A 16,202-nucleotide genomic window follows, 5' to 3' on the forward strand; every position below is an offset into this window, starting at 1 on the left:
CTCTTCTAAGAACAGCTGCTGTCTCTCATAATGAAGCCCTAAAATGGCACAAAAATAATACAAGGTTCAGTATTTTTATGTTTATGTTGGCCTGTTACCAGCTAACTTAAAATCAGTTCAAATTAAAGCAGCAGCAAATATCTGATGAAAAATGCTGATGTAGCCATGATTTGCATCTGAACCTTTGCTAGTAACAGCCACCTGACAAGAATCCATACTTTTACATAAAGTTTGGTGCTATGACCAGCACCCTCATTTCCCCACCAGCATTTTTAAAAGCAGAGCCGAACACCAGTCATTTCCATGCATTCAAAGCATGCTGGCAATATAGTAGGTTGTATGTAGACCTGAGCAGACAGAAGTGCCTCCTAGATCCTAAGTGAGGCAGCAAATTCTTGAGAAACATAAGACTTTCTTCTTAGCTTTTCCCCCCATGATTTCTCATGGTTTGTCCCTCAGAGGGCTGCACGCTGTGTGGGCTGACCTTAGTTACCTTTCCTTTTGGCCTTCTGCTGTCTCAGTATTCACCATCAACTGCTGTCTTTCTGCAGAGTTCACACTCTGGTATAAGGCATTTCACATTAAGGCATCTAAGTGCTCAGTTTTTGGAAGAAGAAAATAGTGTAAAAAATTCAAACTGTTCATTTGAATTTACTGCTGAGAAGTTGGCTAGGTGCCTCTTCTTGTGTGGGACACTTCTACTTTGTACATAACAAAGCAAACATCATGCTTTTACTAATCAGTAATATGGCTCACTAAGTTTTATCACAAGAATGTAAACCAACAGTATCAATCAATCCTTATTTTTGGTATTGTTAATTAAATGCTTTGATATCATATCACATTTTATTTGTGCCAACATATTTACAGACAGGACCTAGTTAGGGAAGTAGAAAGACCAGATGAAACAAGTTCTTGGAGCTATTACTAAGAAATACCAGTTTTTAGCTGTCTCTTCCTTTCTTCCTTTTGGAAAATAATGAAATAAGCACGCATCAAGCTCTCATATCAGACATAGAGAGAGAAAAGCTAGAAAGCACTTCTGCATTCTTTTAGATAGGATAATAGATAATAGCCTGAGGAGTTAAAGTGGCTGTTCAGCATACAGCTAGTTTTCTTTGTGCTTTACCAAAATCCTCCCACTCTTAGCAGAGATCGAGGACTACTGACATTATACCTGTGTTCTGGTTTAAATATTAAAGGTGAAGCCCCAAAAAAACAGAGGATAGGATTGCTTTCTATTACCCCCTCTCCACCTTCCCAAGGGAAGATAGAAGGGAAATAAGGAAGAGAGACTTAAACTTTAAAAATTAAAATTAAAAACAAATTTACTATATCACAAGGAAAAAGGGTAAAACATTGAGGGCAGAACATAAGTATTTATATACAAATATACAAAACAAATCTTTACAATCACAGGGATATGGGAAAGGCAAGGTTGCTCCAGGGGAGAGGTTCACAGCTCCTCACAGCACCTGATGCAGCTGGATTCTGGAGCGGGCACATGGGAAGCCGAAGGAACCCAGCAGCAGATTGAGGAGGGTGAAAGGAGCAGGAAGGAAGAAGAGAAAGGCTTCTGGCTCTCCTGGCTTTTATAGATTGTGACAGGAAGTGTGTGGGAATACTGACCCTTTTCTTTCAGGGTCCTAAGGACCCTCTCTCTCTATAGGTGTCCAACACCATGCCGGGGTCTCCCAAACCATAACAAATCTCTAAAGGGGAAAAACCACTACTGAGCTGTCATTTGTTTCAACGTCACGCTGCAGCACTTCAGCTTGCTGCAGATTGGCCGCAGCTCACTGAGGCAGCCTCAACCTGCCAAACTTTGGAATAGTAAGCATGATTATATCTCTGTTCTCTCAAATGCCTTTCTGTCATTTCTTACCTTGGGAAAATCTAACCAGCCCTCTCAAACACTCGCAAAGCAGACACCTGACCAGGATCAGAGACAGGCTCAATACTCACTTCCCTGCTGTTTCTGTAATATTCTATAATAGCGTTCTCACTTTTTTGGTTAATATCTCCAACTGGGAGTGTGTTGAATTCAAACGAGACACTTGTGTCTTATTGACTCCTCAATTTTAACTCAATCCCTTTAAACTTGTTTATCTCAATTTATCATGAGTATCCTTGTGTGCCCCTGCTCCTTTAAATAAACCATAGTTAAATTCGTTAAAGCAGATAATAGTTTTACCTTTTAATTTCGATACGGGAGGGAGGTAATTAGTGGAGCTGTGACACTTGGATACCCAGCATATCCATGCTGGCCCCAACTCAGGGCGGACATGCATTAATTCTTTGGTAATTTGCCTTAATCACCCGGACCAGGGGCCGGCCGCTGCAATCAAGGCAGGTGTCAGAAACTCCTGATTGTCAGGAAGGGTGCGCCCTTGAAAGTCAAACCACCTCCTCCTGTACTACATGTGTAGTACATGTGACCCACTCATATTGGCTCAAGCTTCCGAGTAGTTCGTGCTGTCATTTCTGTTTTTTTCTGGGTTTTTGGGTTTTTTGTTTGTTTGTTTGTTTTTAAAGTTACACCCTCCCTGCCCCCCTGGTTGACCTCAGGTGACCCCACCCAGCCCTTCAGCAGGGCAGTTTGAGCTCAGGTAAGCCCTCCTGTGTGTGGGGTATCAACCTCCACAAAAGATATGCCTCTTACTCAAACTGACTGAGGTAACAGATGGAGTAAAAATGGCAGCGGCGCTGCAGGGGGGCTGTGACTGGGACTCACCAATTAAGGACAGAGACAGCCAGCCTACCTTGTTATAACTGCAGCCAGGACCCAGCCTTTGTGGGGAAAACGGCAATATTGTTACAACTCTTCATCAGAAATTGCATATGGTCTAATACTGTAGGAGTTGAGTGAAGGACCAATCAAAACCTGTGGGTCACCTTGCAAAAGGCTATAGAAAAGGAAGGAAAAGCTGCTGAGAGGGTAGAAGGATGCTGCTGCAGCAAAGAGTGTTGCTGTTATCATGGGGTGCTGGTGCCAGAAGAAAGAAGGAAAGGTGAGTAAAATAAAGAGCTGAAATTACTACTCTCTGAGCCCACAACAGGCTGTGGCTCTGCTGCCAGACCTTGGCTGGGAGGGAGAAGACGGCTTGACGGTCTCCTCACCTCCCCAGCAATCCTAAGACCATCGCGCTCTTGCCGTTACCACTGTCTTGGCTGCACATCAGGGATCATAAGGTTAATTTACTCCGTAATTCCCTATTATTCTATGCCTACTGTGCTTCTCTCACCCCCGGGTTACTGTAATTAGCCTCTCACTATCACGCATATCATCTACCCCAAAAGGGGGAACACATCGGGTCCCAGCCCACTATCTGTAATAGTTTTCTTCTTCTTTCATCCTTTTGCATCTCTATATGTTAAACACACACCCATACACACTCACATATAAAAGCCCTAAGACAAACTCACCCCTCACCTGTCTCTGTTAACTCCTGGTGCATCCCAGGCTTTCCCTCTTCTTCTAAGGCTGTTAAAAATGAAAGGTTCAATTGATTTCACTGGAACTGTTTCTCTGTGTGTGTGTGCGCCTGTGTCTGTGCTGTGCTTCTGGTCTAGAGTTCCCAGTGTAAGCAAGCTGATCCCAATCTAGGGATGGACCCATTTGATAAAATATCCTGGTTGTTCACACTCTGACCCAGGTTTCGGCTTGGGCAGACCGGATCATGACACTGGGCCCCCTGGTTGACCTCAGGTAGCCCCTCCTGGGCCCCCTGGTTGACCCAAGGTGATGCCACTGGGCCCCCAGTAGATCTCAGGTGACCCCACTGGGCTCTCCAGCACAGGTGTTTGACCTCAGGGTCCTCCCAGAACACACATCTGCGGTTGCAATGCCGGCGGAACTTCCTTATCCTCAGACGGAGAAGCCCTGCCAGCTCTTGCTGGGGAGAAATGCTGGAAGGAATGCACAGCCAGATGGGGGCTAGGCAGGCGTTCAGGCGGGAGCAGACTGGAAGCTGTGGCAGCAGTGACCGCAACGGGAGGGTTCCTTGTGCCCCTCTGTCATTGCACATCTCCTGATGGGTGGTACAGGAAGGTGAAGCTGCATTGTCTGTGCCTCTGCAACACAACGGGGAAAGGCGTTTTCCAGAAAGGTCTCACAAGGTTTATGTCACTGTCTCTTTTCAAGCTGGCCCCGCACATAGGGCTCTCTCAGAGTAATCTGAACCTATGTTTCTTCACAGATACATGAGTCAGAGCATCCGAATGTGTATTGCCAAATATAGTAATTGTGCTCCATCAAAACATAGGCGCTGGATTGTAGCAGCACACTTTCCGAAGTTTTAATTATTCTTTCAGAAAAATAATCAAAAGGACTCTTTCCCACGCGTCTGTGGAAGCAGCTGAGTGAAGAAACGCCAAATATTTCAACAGAAACGGCAGTGAGCCTCACACGGTGACTTGCTGAGCTCCCCGTCCATGGAGAGCGAAGCGCGGTGGTAGAGAGAGCCTGGGAACTCGGACTGCTTAACCCATGCTGCAGGCGTTCATCGGCGTTCTCAGGCTACCGCCAGCACACACGGCCGGAGGGGCAGCTCGCAGCCCCGAGTGAGGCGGCGGGCCCCACTCCCGGCTCCCAGACAGCCGCCTCTCTCGGGGACGGCCTTTGCCGTCTGCCCCGGGACCCCCCCCGGAGGGGCGCGCCCCTCGCGCCGGGCCTCCGAGGAAAAGCAGCGCTTGCTCCCGGACCTCGCACCCCCGCTTCCTGAGCACCGGCGTGCCGCCGGGGGTCCTGCGGCAGGACCCCGGCCCGGCCTCTGGACCGAGAGGGACGCAGGGGAGGCGGCGGGATCCCCCCGCCATGCGCGGGGAGCCGGGGACCCGCCGGGCCCCGCCACCCGCCGCCGCCGCCAGGGGGCGCCGCTCCCTCTCGGATGGGGGAGCGGGGGGCTCGCGCGGCGGGCGCGGCGCTGATTGGCTGGCGCGGGCCCGGCGGGGCGCGGGGCGCCGCTTCTTAAGGGGCGTCGCGAGGCGGCGGGAGAGCAGCAGCTGTGCTGGGCGGGCTGCCGCGAGCCGGGACGCGCGCGCGCCATGAGCGAGGTGAGCGGCCGTTGGTCGCGCGGGGAGCGCCCGGGGTTGGGGGGGGGGAACCGCTGGGGGGGTGAGCTGGGCTGAGCTGTGCTGGGCATGGCTGGGCTGAGCTGGGCATTGCTGAGCATGGCTGGGCTGGGCTGAGCATGGCTGGGCTGGGCTGAGCTGAGCAGGGCTGGGCTGAGCTGAGCAGGGCTGGGCTGAGCTGAGCTGAGCAGGGCTGGGCTGAGCTGAGCTGAGCAGGGCTGGGCTGAGCTGAGCTGAGCAGGGCTGGGCTGAGCTGAGCTGAGCAGGGCTGGGCTGAGCTGAGCTGAGCAGGGCTGGGCTGAGCTGAGCTGAGCTGAGCAGGGCTGGGCTGAGCAGGGCTGGGCTGAGCTGGGCTGAGCTGAGCTGAGCAGGGCTGGGCTGAGCTGAGCTGAGCAGGGCTGGGCTGGGCTGAGCTGAGCAGGGCTGGGCTGAGCTGAGCAGGGCTGGGCTGAGCTGAGCTGAGCAGGGCTGGGCTGAGCTGAGCTGAGCAGGGCTGAGCTGAGCTGAGCAGGGCTGGGCTGAGCTGAGCAGGGCTGGGCTGAGCTGAGCAGGGCTGGGCTGAGCTGAGCAGGGCTGGGCTGAGCTGAGCAGGGCTGGGCTGGGCATGGCTGGGCTGGGCATGGCTGGGCATGGCTGGGCTGGGCATGGCTGGGCTGGGCATGGCTGGGCTGGGCTGGGCTGGGCTGGGCTGGGCTGGGCATGGCTGGGCTGGGCTGGGCTGGGCTGGGCTGGGCTGGGCATGGCTGGGCTGGGCTGGGCTGAGCATGGCTGGGCTGGGCTGGGCTGGGCATGGCTGGGCATGGCTGGGCTGTGCTGGGCTGACCCGCAGGGCTGGTGGACCTGAGAGGTGTCTCTTTGCTGGGTGGGGTGTCTGAAATACGTGGCTTTGGTCTTTTGATAAGCAGGTGTGTGTGCTCCTTCAAAGCATAACACCAGGCGACGTGTTTGTTTTTTTTTTTTTGCCCTTGAAGGAGTACGTGCGCCAGTGGGAAATAATTTATTTTTTAAAAAAGCCCCTAGTAATCGGAAGATGCGCTTAATGCTTTGTTGTGCAGACATAGTACCTGGTGCGGAAGTTATCTGCTGGAGCTCACGGGGAAAAAAATGCCCTGTTTGTAGTTGGATGCTCATGTAAACTTTATAAATAGTGTGCTGGGAAGCACTGCAATTAAGGAAAAAATGTAAATAGTGCCAAACATTAAGGATGACTTGTACTCTTGTAAATAAATAAAGCTGAAAATCGTCACTTGTGGGGTTTTTTTTGTGTTGTGTTTTTTTTTTTTTTTAGTGGAAAAGTTATCTGAGGCAAACTAGTATTTTTGTTAAGTGTTGTCAGGCACGATGACTGCTTGACCGTGCAGTTGGCCAGATGCTGGGCAGGTTCATCTGGCAGATCTTGCATTCCCTAGTGCAACTCTTTATTTGAGAATCAGTAAAGATACCTGTATTTGTGCCTGATCCAACACCTTTTTTTGAAGGCTGTTTCCTTTTATAAAAGACCTCCTGCTTCATTAAGGAAGGGCATTCCTTAGCAGCAAGAGTAAAATTAAGAGTGACACCAGCTAAGTTTTGACGAGGTATTGTGCAGGTGTTAATGCTGTTGTGCCTTCAGATTATGTGTAAACCTGAGACAGAGCAATGTAGTAGCGTGGTCTCTGGCTCAGGGATTTATGAGGAGAAGTTTGTATCTTGGCCTGCAGGTCAGGTCAAATGGGAAGAGCAGAGGAAACTGGGCAGTTCAGGTGTAACGCATCAGGCTTCCCGTGACCTCTCTTTGGCTGCTGCCTGTGTTTGTATCAGCTGGACAGAGTTTGTGCAGTGTGGGGTTTTTTGCAGTCACTGTCGCTTTGCCACCCAAGCTAGCTGAAGTGCTCTATGAGATGCATTGATGTTATTCTACTCCTTAGTGTTCAGGGGAAAATCTTGGGCAATGCTGCTGTACTTACTGTAACTGTGCAAGGCATTCTTTTGGTATAGCTCTGTGCTGGGATGTGTTTCCTCAGTCATTACCCCTTCATAGTTTGAATTAGATTGCTTGCCTTGTGGATTTTAAAAGCCCTGATGAAAATCAGGGTCATCTATAATACCAGCATAGTTCTTTATTCCTAATACACTTCCTTGTGCCTTCCCACAGCAGCATTCCTAGTGAACTCCCTGGGCTGGAAATGGCATCTTTCTCTTGCATAGCACTAAGCCCAATACATGTGACACTTAGCACTGCACTCATTGTCTTCAGTGCTACTGTCATTCAACTGACAATATTGGAAATCTTATCACAAAGCTTCCTTGCTGTTACTTGCCTATCAGTTCTTACTCAAATGATTATTATTTTTTTTTCCAAAATGTAGACAAAAGCAACTAGACCACTACAAACCACTTCACTGCAAGACTCTTGTTAAAAAAAGAGGCAAAAAAAGATTTGGAGAAAGCAAATTCCTTAGATATATCCATTTGCTGTATTTGGGTGGGAGTCTTGCTGGATTTCACTTATAATGCTATAACTGAAAATATTTTTATTTTGTTTTAATCTGCCGGAAAATCTGAGGAGAGTGAGATTGAAAAGAGGCTCATCTAGAGCCATCAAAAGATTATCCCAAATAGAATAGCGTTGGGAGGGTGGAAAGGTTTTTTTGCTTTACATTAACAATCGTCAGGATTTGAATGGAGCTTGAAATGTGGTTGCGGAAATGTCCAGAGAGAGTTTTCATATCCCTCAAATTATTTGCTGAGACTTTGTGTGGATTCCTTACTGATTGAAGCAAAATTAACTTATTTCCTGTTTATGAGCTGTGATTACCAGTCTCCTGGTGGAGAAAGCTGAACATGAAGCAGCCATTCATCTGGCTAAAGTACTTTCTATGTTTTAGCAGCAGACTTTTTTTTTTCAGGATGGATAGAGAATTTTTCTAAAGAGAAACCCTACACTTATTTGTCTGCAATATTTTGTCTGAAAATGCATTTAAAATGCTCTGTCTGCTGGACAGAGCTCTGTCCCTGTAGTAACTGATTACAGGGAACTCGAGGCATAAGAGTTTACCTAGTAGCATCACGAAACCTTGTTAGTGCTTCCTGCTGCTTGGTTTTGGTGGCGTTTAGATAGACTTAGCTGTATGGGGACCTTCTCACTATGTAACAAAAATAACTTTTAGGTGTTGAAGTAGCTTTGAAAATCTGTCCTTAAATGACTGAGGAGCCTTTTTTTTTATGTATGCAGGTGTTTATTTTTAATGACCCTAGAGGGAAGGGTCATGCTGGAAAACATCAGCTACTGTCAGTGAACCCCTATGAGATGCAGCCCTTCTTCCATTAAAGGTCTCTGGTCACACAGGATGAGTGGGGGAAGCAAACCTGGGTAATGGATTCATTGAATACTGCTACGTCACTATTCACAGCCAGCAGTTTTACCAGTGAGCCTCTAAACTCATAACTGGCACAAACTTGACTCACCACAGGGAATCCTTTCATCTTATCAGTTGTTTAACTATCTGACATGTTGCAGATGATGTCTGGTCATGGTAACAGTATTCCCCTGGCATGGAGGTTCACAAGAAGCATTTCATCACACATATTCACAACAGTCACTGTCATTCATGCCTCCTGTTTTGAATGGTTCTGACCGTTGTCAGGAATTGGGTCTGGATTTGGGAAGAAGTGCACCTAAGCAGGGCGGTGTAACAGCCTTGCATGCTGTTCCTGTGGTTTCTTAATCACCAGTGTAAGGAGTCAGAGTTTAAAATAGCATTTGCAGAGATTGCCTTGTTGAATGCATTTGTTTCCTTTGGATATTAAAGGTTCAGGGTGCTGTTGCTGGGGTAGGGGAGGAGTTCAGGTTGAAAGTATTGTTTAGCTGACTGACTTTGGGAGGGCCATTCAGGAAAACTACCTCATAAGCTCACACACCTGAGGCAACTTTGATTTTTGGACCTTGCATTGGAAGGGTCTTGCACGATGTGCAAGCAGCAGAGAAGTGCTGTACTGATTGCCAGGCTGCAGATGTCCACCAGCTAAGGTGGGATTTGAGCCAGCAGCTTTATATATTTCAGGAGCAGCCCAGCTGCCAGACAGTTGCAAGAACATTCTAGCTTTCCTTTTGAAACAAGTGTCAACCAACCAAGCACATGACATTCATAAGACAGAAGAGGTGGGCTGTTGGGGGTTTGCCTCTGTACAAAGAACACTTGGTCTTGCTTCTTCCTTGAGCTAGAGCAAGCTTTTACTCTTTGCCTTGTGTTGCCATGGGGCTCTTGAATCCTGTAGCAACTGTTATGTTGGCATCTACCTTCAAAAGGATCAGGAAGGGTCCTTCCAACTTGTAATAGGGGTGTGTGCAGAGCATTCATGGGGAATGCGAGAAGGGACATGTCTATGCCAGGACAGCCTTCTGAGGGGACAACTCTCTGGATTGGCAGATGAGGAGCTGCACAGCCCTATGTCATCTGCCAGTCTGTGAAGAGGTGTCCTGGCAAATAGGTGTCCTGGCAGCAAGTTGTCTGCCATGGAATGTCCTGCGGTCCTATGGAGAGCTGTTGGCAGAGAGTTGTTCTAGACCCTAGAACCTGAACATGTCTCTCTCACTCTGGACAAGTATGGTCACCAGGAGGCTGCTAGAAAGGAGTGGAGGACAGCAAAGTGGGAAATATTAGGTACACATGGAGGCTTCTCCCTGATACTGTAGCTGCTTCAGGTAGTTATATGGGAAAACTGGGATTCTTCCAGGGGTTGCTCTCCTGAATTCAGTTGAATCTGTTCCACTGAAATGGTATTTAGCATCTTAGAATCAGATGTATTTAAATGCTGCAGTGAGTTGTACACCAATAACCCTGATAATACTAAATCAAAGAACTGGTGTTTGTAGCAGGGAAAGATGCCATATTTGTTTAAAGGAGTGCCTGTTCTCGTGTGGTGCTTGCAGTCCTGGGCAGTGTTTGAGCCTGTCAGTTGTCATAGGGGAGCCATTCCGGATGCGCTTTTCAGATACTGTCCATAACCCTGTCTGTTAACTGTTTGCCTCATTGAGGGGATACCCACAATAGGTACAGAACTGTATGGATCTAAAAAGAACATGATAGCGTGAAGGAGGAAGTTCTGCAGCTGTTATTGGGTGGGGGTGGGACAGATAAGGCACATGAACATCAGCTTTTAATTTTAACTCTCATCTGTTTATTAACTGAGTGGTAAATTGCAGCTCAAAAGAGGAGGAAGAAGGGAGAACAAGTTTTAGATCTGTCATTTTTCCCACTCCTTTCATCAGTGTGGTTTCAGTGCGATCAAGCATCTTTTAAAATAGCACTTAGAAGTGATCTTGGAAATTGATCTTAATTTTGTGAACCTGGCAGATATACTGTTTAGAAAGAAGCATACCAGTTTTCTTGTGACGGATAGAATGCCAACAGCTTCAAGCAACTCAGCACTTCAATAAAGGACAGTTAGCTTTAATAGATGCTTCAGGTGCCATGTTTCCCTGTAAAAGAGTAACTTAAAGCAAAAACTCCTGCATTTGTAAAACAAGAAAACTCCAACCTTTATACTGCAATCCTTGATAATGGAATATTAATTGCAGGTTGCAAAGACACATTGTTTTCTATTCCAATATCCCTACATTAGCAATGTATTGGTAAGTCTGTAAGAGTCATCTTTCAACACTTTCTACAAAACCTAGATCCTGCTCATGATGAAGTGTGATGTGCAAGTAGCAGCTAACTTCAACAGGAATAGTGGTGGCCTTTTCATCAAAGGTTGCTGGGTGTTGTTTTTTAATTGATTTGAATAAAATATTATTTCTAAGCCATTATTTTCTATTGTCTGTCTTGCTTTACTTTAGGGATGACTTGAAAAATATTGCAGTGTTTGTTTCACCTCTTCTCTGTAACTTTGCTACAGAAGAACTTGTAACATTGTGGCTAGGCCTAGCTCCTGGGTATGCAAATCATGAGGCACCTGCTTCTTGGATGAAGAGGATGAGGAGAAGCCTGTATGCGTCGGAGGAAAGCTATGCCTTTCTTCAGCCTGTCAGTTGCAACAGAGCCTTAAAGTCACTGAGCCATGTAACACTTTATTCTGTGCCGGGCATAGGATCTTCTAATTAAGATGAATAACACATATTCCCCCTTTTTCTTAGGAAAAGATGTTTTGTTTCTTCAGTTATTTCTGTGTTTGGTTTCTAAATAAAAAAGACACTGCAGATAAGCAGAAACTAAGTCAAATCATAACTAACAATTTTTTTTCCACTTCTTGCTCTTCGTTTAATTAAAAAAGTAAGTATTCTCTTATGGAAAGAGGTTGAGCAGAAAGGCTGTCTTTCTTTTAATAGGAAAATGGATGGCAATCTTGATGGAATAAGTTCAGAGCAAGCAACTGCAGAAGAGTTACAATTGGGAAACATTAATAATGACAGTATTTAGGGTCACAATTTATCCCCACTCCCCATACCTGCTCCCTCTGAGACCAGACTAATCAACTCATAGGTAAGCTGGGTAAATGTCACGTAGACCAGGTCTTTGGTGCTGTCTCATTTGATCAATCCATACCAAGTGGGATATAGCCTTATGTATGCACTAACATGGAATTTGGAGAAAGAAGCATGAATTTAGTCTGAGAATAAATGAAAATTTTCTGCCTACATCCCTTGAGTATTAGTTACAGCTGAACTGTCTTTCTACTTAGAGAAGTATTATTTTACAGAAGCTGAATGTTCTTAAATTATCACCTTGGTTTATAGTGCATGAAACATGACCCGAAACAGTGGCATAGCTGATATTGAGTACTGTGACAGATGCTGGAGATCTCTTTTGTTAAAGCTGAAAGTAAGAAAGAAAGGGTGTGTGAGGGGGAAACCAAACCACCTATGAAAGGCGGTGTTCTTCTTGCCTGATTTCGGAGATTACAAAGATTTCTGGGCTGATACAGCAAGCTGATAATGGTGGCACCAGATATGAGGGCTTCAGATTTTCTTGTGTGGAGAGACAGAGCTATAACTGTCAAATGTATGGAAGCATCTTTAATACAGAGTCTTAGTTTCCAAATGCCTGACAAAAAGATCTGAGCTTTTCTGTCTGCAGCCCTACTTGGTGCTCCTCAGCTAGCAGGTTTGATTCTAACTGTGCTGTGGATCCAGCCGATTGGTGCCTGCAGGACTGAAAGCAAGCTGCAATAGCAGAACCAGAGAAACATGAATCAGATTTTCAAGTTATAATGGTTTAAACTCAGAAGGGACATGTGCTGCTGTGCACTTGAGCAGGGCAAAGTTGTGTTGGATCACAGTGCAACAGCAGAGTCCTGAAAGTGAAGGAGAGAGACCTGTAGGGATCCTGACTAGCTGTACAACACTGGTGTAGATGTATTTGTAGGGATTATAGTTGCACCTTTTCTGGGAATGATGGAGCATGGATCAGGAATAGCCAAGCTAGCACTGACCAGGGCTATCCCTGGAAGCAGGACAATTCCATGTTAGGCTAAAGCTGGTTAATCATGACAAGTGTTAGCAGGCTCTTCTGGAATGAATCACTGAGACAGCTGGAACAGTCCTGTCAAGTCAGTATCTCCAGTAGGAACTAGTAGGATTGCATGCAAGAAGCAATTTTGCACAGAGTATGCCTTAGTTTTGTAATGGGGTGGAGGAGAACTTTCAAGGAAAATGGGGATCTGCACACCTTCAGAATCACTGAAGAGAGTGCTGGAAAGCAGACAGTACCTATTGCTAATGTCTAGGGATGCTTTGCATATTTGTGTCCTCTGTGACCTTCAGTGTAAGCTTTGCTACCCCGCAGGTACTGCTGGTCAGGGCACCTAGCTGTTAATCTGCCTTGGTGATGCTTTGTTCTTTATAAATCTAACACTAGAGGGATTGCCAGACACTGAAACAGTAGTTGGCAGCTTTCTGACTACAGAAGATACATTTTAAGGAATGTGGGCATGTTTTTATAGACATCATAGCACTTTTCCACAAATAGGTTGGCTTTAGTGAATTGATATTTCTGACCTAGATGTATTTAACTGATCTGTCCTAACCAGTGCAACTACTTACATGCTGCTGTACCTTTGCCTGTCTACTGAGAATCTGTGCATATTTCAGGAAAGCCCTCAATAGGCTGTAGAGTGAGGTTAGATTGATCAGAGGAAATTATGTCCTATTCTGTGAGGGGCTAGGGGAGCTGGGCTTTGCATGTCCAAGGCAGACTTCTCTTTAAAAGGGACCAAATAGTTTCAAACAAAGTGAGTGCAGATTTCACCAGACAGTTACATGATCTAGTGAAGGAGAGAAGCCTGCCTGAGAAACTGGAGAGTAGTGTCTAGCTAAATGTGAAATACATTTGAAAGTGCTAAAGTCCAAATTTAGGTGAGGCAGTAGAGGACAGGCACAGAAACAGAAAAATAATTCTCATAAAAATGACCAGCATGTCTTTAATTTGAATTATAGGGCTTTTCATTCCCTAAATTGAATGTTTCAAGTCATGGGATTCTTACTCTCTACTTTTCTCTTGCAGAATATGCTTTTCTTTCAAACCTTCAGAATGACATTTTTATTTTAAGATACTGAATACTTTGGATGTTGACTTTTTAAAGTGTGTAATTTTAACTCTAACTGAAATACTCTGAGATTTTTTTTTAACTTGAGATACTGTGTGGTGGCCAGGAGAAAAACCTGAATAAAATTGAAATCTGATTCCTTGAATCCCAAACATATATTAGTAAAGTGTGAGTTAAGAGGGAGACAGGAGTTGGCAACTGCTACAAATTAGAAGCATTCAACTTGGTAGAAGGGAGGAGTAGGAAAAGTGTATTAGGCAAGAGAGGATAGCTAGACAGGCAGCTTTCTACGGATGACGTGGAAAAAGATGTGGCTTCATAGCTCCTTCATACATATCACTGCCCCACTGAGATCTGACGGATATGCTCTTACCACCAGAAAGAGAGCAAGCATGTTGTTGGCTTGGTACATTTAAAATGCGTGTGCCAACACACATGTGCTGCAATTTAAGCAGGGCAGCCAAATGCCTAAGGCAGACCAGATTCATGCCAATTTTTAGTTGCCAGTCAGACCTGACTAGCTAATCACTTCTGTTCAGCATGTTATGCAAGCTGCTGGACAGCACTCATAACCAAGCCAAGTTGAATGAACCTCTCAAGTAAGATTACAGGGCACCCTCTTCGTTTCACAGGGCTTTTAGTCTGAGTGTTGCCTTGTATTATTTGCTTGGACTAAGTCTGGTGCATTTCTATCCTGGAACTGGACTTATGGGGTGGATATGCAGATGCAGAAACACTGGTAGTAAGGTATCTAGCATTAGTGTTGTAAACTGCAAAAAAAGAAAAAGAACAAAGTTGCAGGTTATCTGAATTCTAGCAGTATTTTTTATGGTCATGCCATTTAAACCTTTGAATAGATGCTTTTGCCTGACTCCATCCAGTATGTCAGGCAGCACTCAGCTGGATCTAAGTGAGTGTTATCTGCTTTTTGCATGAAACTTCTAAGGAACTTATTTTCAGTCTAGACATGGGATGGGTATGATCAATTTTTAATGAAATGAATGCATGACTGTTTTCTGGAGGAGCATATTAAGATCTTTTTTAATGGCATTGAATGATAGTTTGCCATGAGCATATGTGTGAATGAGGTGAAAAGTGTCTAGTTGAGTAACATTTTTCTTTCAGTTCATATGCAAGACACAAAGTGCAGAATGGAGCCTGCTACATAATGGGAGACTGAAGGCAGAAGGAATGATTGATGACTACTTGGAGTGGGGAAACTTGCAAGGTTTCACTGAACTTGCAGAGGAAGATAGTTCTGGCTGGAGGGAGAGTGTCTGAAACAATGTGGGGGAGTTTTGGCTGAATCTGCTTGACCCTATATCCCATGGATTTTCCCATTGCTAGGGCACTTCAGGAACTGTACAGCATTTAGTCTTAGGACAGGTAACCTGGTGGGTCTGTCCTGGGACCAGGGACCCTGGAAACTACCTACAGCTGCTCAGTGAAATAGGCTTTAATCTAGGCTTTAATCAGATATGTGGAAATCCCTCTTTTTTGGCCAGCTCTTGGTCAAAGTGACCTGGCTTTCCTTCTGCTTGCTGTATGTGAGTGTATGTGATTGCTGTCTCTGGTTCCTGGCAATCAAGGTGACCTTGTCTATCATCCTGCCCATTTTCCTTTTTAGTATGTCAGGATTGTTTCTACTTGCTTGGCTGCTGTTAAGACTCAAAGTACCAAGACAGCTTTGCTCTGTACTGCATCACACTTCAAACACAGCAGCTCCTCCAAAGTCTCAGCGGGTCAGTTCTAATACAGACTTGAACAATGCAGGACAAATCCTCTGTCAAGCGAGACTCCATTTCAAGACAGCTTCAGCAGCCAATCCAGGGTTCCCCTGTACAAATCTCATGGCATTGAGCCAGAGATAACAGGTTTGCGTCATTTCTCTGTGCAGTCCCTGGGCAGGGTGTGTTGCCAAGGCTGCAGCATCCTCTGACTCTAGTGATTCCCCTGCTACTGGAATAGCCATAAAGAAGTTACTGTCATAACTGCAGATGGCTGGGGGGCTGCTTGGAGTTGCTCTCTGTGACCAGACTGGCTGCCTGGGGCTTTGAGGAATAGAGTGAGGCATAAACAGTCTTGCCACTTCCTCTTGCTGTTGTCTTGAAAGTCAAAAGGCTTTGCCTTAGGGTGAGGATAGAAAGTTCCTTTGCATGACAATGTGAAACTGCCATGATTAATACCTTTTAAAAACCTGGCTGACCAGTTACTAGTGCAGTGTGACAGACTGTAATAACATCTGTTTGCCTTTGAAATGTGTAAGGAAATAAAAAGAAAGCGAGAACAATTTTTGTTAATTGTACAACTGGAAATAAATCCAAAAAAGCTGACAAAAAAATGCCAGAATTATTGTAATCTGGGAAGAAGCAGCCTGTTTTACTAACGATAGCCAATATCATCAGATATGAGGCAATTTGTCAGTGCAGATTGTTGCCATTAATAACCCAAGCTGTCCCTTGCAGACAGCCTCTAACTCAATTACAGCTGGGTTAGTAGCTCAGCAAATTAAATTACCCTAAACTTCAGAAGAGTTTGGGAGAATGAAATATAAAGTAAATATTTATTATAAGAACACCATCCATATTCGGTTATATTATGCC

At 45.5% G+C, this 16,202-nt stretch overlaps 1 protein-coding gene across 1 annotated transcript in view; it reads left to right on the forward strand.

The window, feature by feature from the left end:
• Positions 1-4,986: 4,986 nt before the first annotated feature.
• PCP4 (Purkinje cell protein 4) overlaps positions 4,987-16,202 on the forward strand; it is a 62,476-nt gene continuing 51,260 nt past the window's right edge. The window contains exon 1 of the mRNA XM_051634226.1: positions 4,987-5,055. Within this exon, the coding sequence (XP_051490186.1) occupies positions 5,047-5,055 (9 nt within the window). The 5' untranslated portion in view covers positions 4,987-5,046. The remainder of the gene's footprint in view (positions 5,056-16,202) is intronic.

The sequence above is a fragment of the Apus apus genome, chromosome 1 (assembly GCF_020740795.1).
Source record: "Apus apus isolate bApuApu2 chromosome 1, bApuApu2.pri.cur, whole genome shotgun sequence".
Lineage (NCBI taxonomy): Eukaryota > Metazoa > Chordata > Aves > Apodiformes > Apodidae > Apus > Apus apus.